Below are 9,887 nucleotides of genomic sequence, written 5' to 3' on the forward strand. Positions count from 1 at the left end.
ATGATCCACCTACGGAGCAGAGTCGGTTTCGGCCTTTGAAGATGCGGAGAATTTTCACTTTGAAGAAACTGCGCTGTCCTCGACTTGATGCGAAGATACAGATGTGGCATCCACTCTTTTTTTTTTTTCTTCCAAGAGGCATGGAGATAAAGAGGCATAATGCGTCCGGGTTCACGGTACGCATCTGCTTGCACCCCGTACCTGTGCTGCGTCTGGTGGAAATCATCTCGTGAAGTATGTGTGAGGACGAACTGCTTTCTCGGGCATTGCTTTGTATAGCATTCTGACGTGTGCGCTGCTATGAACACATCACATATACTGCAAGGCGGATGTGTCACAATTTCTGGTAACCGAGGATATCAGAAGGATTTGACATTTCCGAATTGCTTACACAAAGGCAGGCTTTTCAAGTTCGAAGCGTTGTACCGTCACAGGTCCCGTGGTCTCTGTTTAATTTTTAAAAACACCGAGAATGAACGTAATGAGCACTCAGGATGTGTAGCCTGAGTGCGTTACATTTCTTTTCACTTTTTTTTGGCGGAAGTTCACTCTTTTAAATTACGCGGCACGATATCCTGCTTTTGCGGCTGGCTTTTGACATGGCCGCAGTTAACCGGTAATTATTTTATGTGCAGTGTGTGCCATATTTGGCTATGACCTCCCAGTCACCACGAACTACGAAGGCAGTGTTGAAATAGTTAAATATGTATAATAGAGCTCCTATTTGAATTTAGAAGCTGCGCAGTTCAAATTTATCAGAATGCATTTAGTTGCAATGTTCCCGCATTCACATTTTCCCATTGCACAATGTATTGTCATAGCTGAAATACCATAGAGTCAGAGATAACAGAGGGAAAAGATCAGCTTAAGAAACGCACTTATCTTCTATGTTTACTCAATCTGCCGTGTTTTCTGTGCACGTTCTGTCAATGTTTTGAAAAAAGCCCTATTTCTTTAGTACGTGCACCAAGTTATGTGACTCGTACAAATAATGTGACTTTAACAAGGCCCATCACTTCTGCTACTGTACACTTTCAAAGGTAAACCAGAAAATAACGTGTCTCCCAAATACAGCCCTATACGGCATGTTAGAACGGTGTTGTTTCCTTTATTCCTCAAATACAGCGTTGACGTTCGAGAATATTGCATCTTTCGCCATTTCACAGCTCGTGATGACATTGTTCTGTGTCAATATATGGTACGTTGTTTTTTTAATTGTCATTTGCACTTCCATGAGGAAGTGATTGATTGATTGATTGATATGTGCGGTATAACATCCCAAAACCACCATATGAATATGGGATACGCCATAGTGGAGGGCTCCGGAAATTTCAACCATCTGGGGTTTTTTAACGTGCACCCAAATCTGAGCACACGGGCCTACAGCATTTCCGCGTCCATCAGAATTGCATCCTCCGCAGCCGCGATTCGATCCCGCAACCTGCGGGTCAGCAGTCGAGTACCTTAGCCACTACACCACTGCGGCGGGGATTCCATGAGGAAGTGCAAATGTGATTTATGTCAAATATGGAAGTGTCATTTGAACTTTCATATTTATCATTTGCACTTCCATGTCGTTTGCACTACCAATTCAATAATTACCGGGAGAAAAACGTTCCAGTCCAAGAAAACAAGACCAACTGCAATAGAGAATCACATTCACAATTTATTTTCGGCGGCAAGAGTAAGTATAACAAGGCGACAATGACGACAGGAACTTTTGAGCATCAAAATGAGCTCGGCGCATACATCTGCCACCCAGTGAAAAATGCTATGTTCTCTTCGCAAATGAACACGTCAATGACAATCTAATTCATAAATAATACACATGACATGAAATTCATAATTTAAGTGCTTAACTAAACACAATGAAATGAAACCAGGAGTGTACAAGTAGAGGTCTTTTAGCGTTGTTCCCTTCTATTGACAGTACGTTGCGGCCTTCCGATAAAAAACCACACCAGAATGTGCGTGATGTGGTGTTCGAGGCAGCGTCATAACACAGAATACTGAAGATCTCAACACACTTTCACGAAGCAAAAATACACAACGGGACAACATAAAGTTATTTCAAACTTGGCTTATATCACAGTCTGGCAGTGACCAATTGAGCACTGCTGTTCTTGGCACATAAATGAGTCGTTAGTAATTCTTCGTATGACACGGTTACCGTTGAGCGTATTGCTGTACAAACTACTTCTGCATTACCGATTGAGAATTTGTCGTGTCGGTCCAAAGATCAACAGCCTAGCGACTAGATATTCCTCGGCTGCACGAAGCCAGCGAGCAGAAGGTTCCTGGATTTTCTAAAGTGGTGCACCTCAATGGTGATGGATATCTTCACCATGAGTGGTACACAAAAATTTGGCGGTTTCCGCCCACTTTTGATTCTGTCGCGGTTTTTACAACTCCAAAAACACACTATTCACAACTCTCGTACTTAAAGATCACGAGACCGAGCAAGTTTTCATTGGTACCGAGGGCTTCATCTTTAAACGTTAATAGAAGGAGCCTGTACTCAAAATATTAAAAATAAAAAAAGAGAAAAACGGCTTTCCACACATTGAGACGGCAAATGTAAAATTAAATAGGGCAGCCAAAGTCATGGCGAAACAAGATGAAACGAAAATTTTCCCTTGAAATGCCTGACAAACTATTCCTGCTGTACCATCTACTATTTCAGGTGAGTTGCTCCATTATTTAAAACAAGCACACTGCAGTGTGCACAATACCTTATAGCCTATTTCAATTCAAGCGATGGCGTTATATACGTAGTGGTGGTGACCATCTCTTTCATTCTGTCACATAGTTGCGGAGTACATCGAGACAAGCCATGTTTGTTTTGGCTGTATCATCGTCAAACTCGTTATGACCCAGGTACATTCGATAAAATCTGTACATTCTTAAGAAATGCCTGACATTTGTGCAGGACACCAACACGGTTGCACGCATATTTTCACAGTAAGTTGACATGGCACCAAAACAAATTACAAAGACAGCAAACCAAATGAAGTGTCCAGTCGCAAAGCACTCCTTGAGAGCGTCTTTGTTTCACTTGGGTGTAGGCGCGTTGTATGTACACGGGTACGAGTGTGCATTGTCTCTCGCACTGCTTGGACCGTTTACAAGGACAGAGAGGGCCTCTTCTTGTGGCGCTTGCCGTTCTTGCCGAAGACGGCTCCCAGCATCTTCGAGACTGTGACCACGGTGAGTCGCCGCCGGACGGGGGTCAGGGACCGGAGTATCTTGGTCGCGAGTACCTCGCGCAGTATGCTCTGGAAGGCCATGCTGACGCCGGCGTAGCTGTCGGCCGCGGACACCTCGTAGAACTGGCAGTGGAGCTGCAGCGACAGCTGTCGGCCATCGTCCACTTCGACCTGGCGCACGTGGGACAGGTCTCGCTTGTTGGCCACGAGTATAGTGGGCAGGCACGGGCACAGCTGTTGCACCTTCTGGAGGCAGAGGCTGGCCTCTTCAAAGCTCCATCGGTCCTCGATGCTGTAGACAACGACCAGGGCATCAGCCCAGCCCATTTTGTCCTCGGGAAATTTGTTCTCCTGCGGAAGCAAAGAGGAATAGGAGAATGTCAAACGAGATATAATTACCTATTCTTAGCAGTTATGCTCGTATGGTTTTTATTGAATAATGACAACTTCAAATAGAATTACGGTAAGTATAATTGTGATAGAGTAGCAAAAACGACGCACTTCACATAGTGAACCCTGCAACTAATACTATATGTATTCCTTACAGACATCTAAAAGGCATCCCTGAGTGATTACCTGACATTAAGTGCATCTTCTAGATGCTTCTAGAATGTATTACTCATTCTTGCCCTAATTACATCGCTTGACTGTAAAAGTACTTGTAGACGATGCATCCGGACGAACTTTATGCACATTATTTTGAAAAGGACGTGCAGTTACAATGCAATATGCTTCTGCTTACCTGATATCTAGACGTATCCAAGATCTCCAGTTCCAAGGCCCGGTTGTCCACGAGGACTGTGTGCCTGTAGAGCAGGTCCTTCATCGAGCTGTACTCGCTGATGAACCTCCGTGTGAGAAATCGCACTGTCACAGCTGAAATGAGAAAAAAAAAACACTTATAAGTTGTGGCGTACATTTCCGGCGTTATGCACTGCATCATGACTTCAAAATTGTCGCTTAAATACGTGATACTCCACCCTGCGGAACCCTTAGGTAATCATGTCTATCTATGTACGAACCAGAACCTAAAGTTGCTGCAGTAGTTCATACGACACTCGTCTCTAGAGAAAAAGAACGAGAAAGCAGAAGTCATTTGGAATATTTGATGTCTGATACAAGTTCACCATGCATTCTGCGCTACCTTCTTGGACGACGCAGAATTTTTGCGTGACATACTGTCGTACTACAGGATCAGCGTGATAGCCTGTGAAACTGGTGTAGGAGGACGAAATTCTGTGCAACTTATGCTGGATAATTTGTTTTGCTAAGAATAATAAACCGCGAAACCAACTTCCAAGTAACTTGAAATTTAATCTACCAAGAGAAACTGCGACGTACCGGCTTGAAAATGCCGATCATAAATTATAGAAGATATCATATTTGATCATTACCAAAGTAGCTTAACAAATGCAGCTGGAGCTCATCACCCCGCCCTTCCTGGTGTTTTGCGTGTGAACGCTCTGCCGTTGAGAAAGAAGAAAACATAACGCATCACGACGGCAGCACTTGCCTAACCCTAAGGTCCTCGCCACCTCTTCATACAGGTAAAACGTCAGAAGGTGTCTCGCCACAGCCCCTTATTTTGTAACCCCAAAAGAAGCGCCCTTTCCCCTGCACCACAAAATGCCGACGTGATGACGGCTCCCAAGTCACGGTTAGCCGCGCTATCGCGTCTCCCACCGGTTCTTCAATCACTCGAGCCAAATACGGATGGGAGCGGCGAAGACAGCCGTGGCCGGATCCTCATCTGTGATGGATCATTTAATCCCCACGTATGAAACGCGATCCCGTCTTCGTCAAGGTCAGAAGCCGCCGGCGAGGGTTGGCTGCTCGGCTGAAGAGGCATCACCGGTTCTTCGGTTTGTGTCAGCCGTTAGCTTAGCTTGTAAACTGCCGCCATGGTGGCTGCTCCACGTATTCCACGTATTATGGTGCACCTGCTAGGCATTGCAATGTCCTTGAAGCTCTTGATGAATTGGCACGATATGTTTGGGGCTTATTGACTGCTCGTAACTCGTGCAAGAGCATTGAAGTATTGAAGACCTTTCAGGGTCCTTCTGAGGACTCTTGGAACCCCGTTACAGTAGCACGTTTGAACAGGTGCCTTCTTATGATGATTGTTTCTATAAAATCGTCGTGGTTATGCTTCCAACGTCCCTCATGCTAATTTTTCTGTGCGCTCATTTGCCTGTCTGGTGGTAAACTGATTGCTATAGATTGCAGTTGTCGATGCTTGCTTTCTCTTTTCTCCTTCATTGTGCGAAGTAGGCTAATCTATTACAATCTCCAGCCACTCGGCCATATATATGTGCCTTTCGCTGTTACTCTTCGTCAATGTCAAGTGTTACCTTACGGCATATCGGTCTTCTCAAAGTGGCCACGGGTAATTTTCGAATGACTCCCTCTTTTCCGAGCGGGCTTGAGATTGACTGCTGATGTGGGCGCAAAAACACCGCTAGCATGCTTCTTCTTCTTGTCGGCGATATCGCTAGTTCAGCGAAGAGCCGGGTTCTCGGGCCTGTTATCACAACATGTTGCCGCCCGTCAGCGCGCCCCGCGCTTGACGTGTGGTTGCGAAAAGCGGTCCATCTCCCGCGGCTCTGTAATTTCCGGAAAGCCGCGCTTTTCTCGGCCGCTTCTCTCGTGTTGTTTTCCCGTAAGGACGACCACACGTTATCGCCCTCCAATCACTTGTCTTATGGGAGCATCTTGGGTGGCACGAGTGAGACGGGCACCGCACTTAAGGTTTGGCTTCTCACAACACCGGTGATTTGAAAAGTTGTCCAGTGATTTGTGTTATTTTTTTTGTGTGGTTCAGAAGACTTACATGGTGGCTTTCGTGTAGTTTTGATCACTTGTCCTGTTGAAACGACTAAGATGTGAATGTCTTCTAGAAGAGGTAGGTTTTATCGTATCTTGTTGTCTCAAGTAACCCCGTTGATGTGCAAGTAATTTTTCCACAGTGCAATGAAATCTACATAAATTTATATGCTCTTAGCAGTGGAAAAGAATTAGATAGGATCGTCGGTGTGATTGTTAGAAAATGTTTCATTTCGCCAGTACTCCTCTGCAACCAATGAATGACTTTCAGATCTGCAGCGTCTCTGTAAAAATGTAATGTACCCATTACATTTTTTGGGGGTGCAGTTTACAATGTTTCCTGGAAGGGTAAATTATTCGTGATATGCATATTACCAGCCCCGTTAGACAAAGCGGACCCAAAAATTTTCACTTTGTCTTCTCGACTTCATTATGTGTACAAGGGTAGCGAGCATCACGAACGTCTCATATTTTCTTTAAGAACTGGGGACCCCTGGTTGATGAGTTTTCAAGAGCCAGTATGCGGTTGTTGAGACGCGAAGATGCATTCCAGAGTGAAAGGAACAACCAAAACCAAGACTTAGATTCCTCATCTTGCCAAGCACTCGTGAGCGCATAGCGTTGTTGTTGCCTCAACAACGACTACGCCATTCATCTAGTGATTTCACTGCGAATCGAAGAAGAACGTGCCCAATTTTCACATCATGCCATGACGACGCTATAGGATTCGATTCGACTCGCACGACTCTACGACACGCTATAACTCGTGGTCGAAGGACGACCACTGCCCATCATTTCACACAATTGTCGGATGTAAGCTCGACCGAGCGAGCACTTTCACTGACCTATCCGGCATGACTTGCGTTTGCTTCCTTTCTTGATTCTTGCATCGAGAGGCCCAGTGTAAGGTAGAAAGAAAGCAGAACAGGAGCGAAGCATCAGCTGAACGAATAAGAGAAGTGTATACATGGGAGCTGGTAGAAAATTGCCCACGTACGGGCGCTAGCCCGTCCGCGCGAAAAACTACGATCTCTCAAACACGTGCCGAGTAGGGCCAAACAAGCGGCGCTAGAGAATGTAGACCAGCCGCGGAGTGAGAAGGCGGTGTGAAAGCATCCGCAGCATCGTATTAGGCGGCGAGGTTTAGGCTATACCTGCGAGTTAGCGCGTGCGCAGAGAAGTAGGGAACGAGAGAAAGGGCGAGCACACTTAAAGGGCCCAGTCGACAGCTGCCGGGGCGGAGTGAACACCTCCGAGAAGCCCGAGGCTATTGCGGGACAAAAAAGAAGCAAAGGAGCGGCGAAAAGAGGGCCGCTACGGGCTTCTAGGCGAAGCCACCGCCACACATGGGTAAGATGCAGAAGAAGAGAAAAAAAGCAACCCCAGTTTCGCCGCCATGCGTCGTTCGCGTGCGCGTTCGTACTCTCCTTCCTATAGACCTCCCACCCCCTCCCAACGCTGAGCGAACCAACAATCAAAGTCTGCATTCCCATTCTCCCTCTCTTGATTCGAAGCGCCCCCTAGGGTGGGTTGGGATGCAGCTCGGGGTTGCGGAGAGCAGCCGGTGCGTCCTGTTTTTTTTTTTTTGTACTTTTCACTTTTTAAACCACTCTGTTCGGTAGAGCAACAAATAAAGTGAGCGAGGCGATGTGGGGCGGAAGAAGCAGAAGAAGAAGCGCTGCACCCTGCCACGCTCTCCCGCCTCCCTTTCTTATCGATAGCGATCGCCAGGTGGCGTTCAGTATTTTTTTCGAGACCGTCTTTTCTCGGGGGTCACGGCGTCGTCTGCTATGGGCGACACGCGCACCACCACGCGTCTAGGATGGAACAGCTGGCGCACCACATGAACGACAGCTGTCCCTGGCACGGTCTTCCTCTTTTCACCTGCCGTTTGGGCTCGGCCTCGAAAACTTTCAAAGAGCCGGCCCAGCTGCCTGGAGCTTTAAGCGCTGCTGTTTATATTCTTTACACCGGCCTGCACCCTGCTCGTGCATTCCGTTACCTTTTCGTTTTATAAGTTCACTGCGTGGTCTTCGGTAGCCCCGTGAGTGGTGTTTCTTTGTGTTCAGTGTTCAGAAAATCTTCTCTACCTCTCGCCCTCAGATTTGGTAAACTCCATACCATCTGATGACGTTGAGGGGAACTAACAAGATACTTGCATGCTTATTTCACAGTCGAGATTGTTTTCCCAGTGGTGCATTTAGTACCATGCAGTAATACCATGCAACCGTGCGTAAAAAAAGTTCGAAATTATGCAGCTGACAGAAACATACACAAGTCGTGTCTTTGCATGGTTGACATTTCACATCATCACTGGACAGCAGTAATTATTTGACATCCGCTGAAGCCATCATTTCCATCATTCGATGCACACGTAATATCACGTAACAGTTGTGCGGAATACATGTATCTAAGCTGTAACGTATAGTGTTGCGCGCAGTACCACTGCCACATTATCTGCTAAATGAAATATTTTCACTTGCACTTGAAACGCATGCTATAGAACGGTTCTGCACGTATCTACATTTGTGAACAAAAACTAGCTACATTAATTCTTCAATCTGTGACTTATTCAAAAGAGCTCATCATAGTTTATATGAGCATGCTACTTTTAAACTCGAGACAACTCAGCAAGGCAGACGTTTTTAAGCAGAGTCATAGACACAATTTCCGAATGAGGATGAGGAGCAGTGAGGTTTGCAGCTTTCGCGACACTATTGTGCTCAAACATCGAAAAACGTTGCTTTTATATGTGCTCTTGAAAATCTTGTACACATTATCATAGCATAAGTATGCTCCACTGCACCATTTCGTAGTCGTTCCTTGTTCTCACAACTATGGCTCCTTATCACCTTCTTCCTTAGGATTAGCTTGCAGAGTGGAAGTCACGCCACAAAAAATATCGTGCCGACCGCTTTACCGCTGCGTCCGAATAAGCGGGGAAAAGAGAAAAAGCACACGGCCTTCACTGACCTGATTTCCCGACGCTTTGGCTTCCCATGACCATGACGCGGATTGGAGACAGCCCGCTGCTCTTGCGGGTCATTGCCACGGCTGTTGCCAGAGGCATGAATGCCGCCTGTTCCGGTAGAGATCGGGTTGTTCGCAGCAGAATCTCTCGTGGCGGGTAGATGTCCCACACTGCAACGCACACCAAACGTGTACCGCCGGTAAAGATGTCACGCACCGTCAACGATGCAGCAAACGAAGCAACGTCCGCACCAGGTTCAACGTACACCAGAGTCACTGAGAACGACGATGCTACCAGTCAAGCGTGTACGGAAAAGCTAAACCGAAACTAGCTCACGTCTTCCCAAGCGCGCGCCAGTTTTCTCGATGGTACTCCGTCGCGGGCCGGCGTCCCTTTTATGGCGGCACGCAGCGTCACGTGGCTTTCGATTTCGGCCAATGGGAGCGTGCCGGCGCGCAACACGTGCGCCGCTCAATGGGCGCGCGCGCGTCGTTTCGTTTTCAGCTTTCTTGTCAGCGCCTTCTTCGTTCTTCGTTTCTCCGTCGCGGCGTTCTGGCTCCGGGGCTCGGCTTTGTGCCATGTTATTGCGCTTCGCCTCCTTGGCCCGGACGCTTTTGCCTTCTTGTTCTTTATTTCGGCTCTTGCGAAGACAGATGGCGCACGTGAAGTTGTCGCCGACGGCGCCTCGCCCGCTCGCCCTTCCTCTTCATCCTCCCACTTTAGCTCCCTGTCCGCGCATGTCTCCGACTTCTATGCAATGCGATCGCAGCACGCTTGAGGGTCTTCGCGTGTGCTTTTTTAAATCTTTCCAAATTCTGCGGCCAGCCTGTCACATTCAAGCAAAAAAGGAGTTTCTTTGAGCACGTTTCCTAAGCCGGTGATGGGAG

At 47.1% G+C, this 9,887-nt stretch overlaps 1 protein-coding gene across 2 annotated transcripts; it reads right to left on the reverse strand.

Moving 5' to 3' along the window:
* Positions 1-1,646: 1,646 nt before the first annotated feature.
* Positions 1,647-9,362, reverse strand: LOC119164280 (ras-related and estrogen-regulated growth inhibitor-like protein). Of its 2 annotated transcripts, none has more exons than XM_037416427.2 (3): positions 9,003-9,362; positions 3,949-4,082; positions 1,647-3,557 (listed from the first exon to the last, which is right to left on the reverse strand). In XM_037416427.2, exons 1-3 carry the CDS (start codon positions 9,097-9,099, stop codon positions 3,123-3,125), a joined length of 666 nt encoding a protein of 221 aa, XP_037272324.2. In that variant the 5' UTR covers positions 9,100-9,362; the 3' UTR covers positions 1,647-3,122. The 2 variants fall into 2 exon arrangements, with proteins under 2 accessions (XP_037272324.2, XP_075727431.1); XM_075871316.1 differs by lacking the exon at positions 9,003-9,362 and adding an exon at positions 6,875-6,992.
* Positions 9,363-9,887: the final 525 nt, after the last annotated feature.

Source organism: Rhipicephalus microplus, chromosome 8 (assembly GCF_043290135.1).
Source record: "Rhipicephalus microplus isolate Deutch F79 chromosome 8, USDA_Rmic, whole genome shotgun sequence".
Lineage (NCBI taxonomy): Eukaryota > Metazoa > Arthropoda > Arachnida > Ixodida > Ixodidae > Rhipicephalus > Rhipicephalus microplus.

Excerpts from the sequence above, each read along its gene's own strand:
- LOC119164280 (XM_037416427.2), bottom strand. The coding sequence starts at position 9,099 with ATGCCTCTGGCAACAGCCGTGGCAATGACCCGCAAGAGCAGCGGGCTG. Across the intron at positions 4,083-9,002 it reads CCAAAGCGTCGGGAAATCAG|CTGTGACAGTGCGATTTCTC; the intron begins GTCAGTGAAGGC and ends TTCTCATTTCAG. Across the intron at positions 3,558-3,948 it reads TGGATACGTCTAGATATCAG|GAGAACAAATTTCCCGAGGA; the intron begins GTAAGCAGAAGC and ends TTGCTTCCGCAG.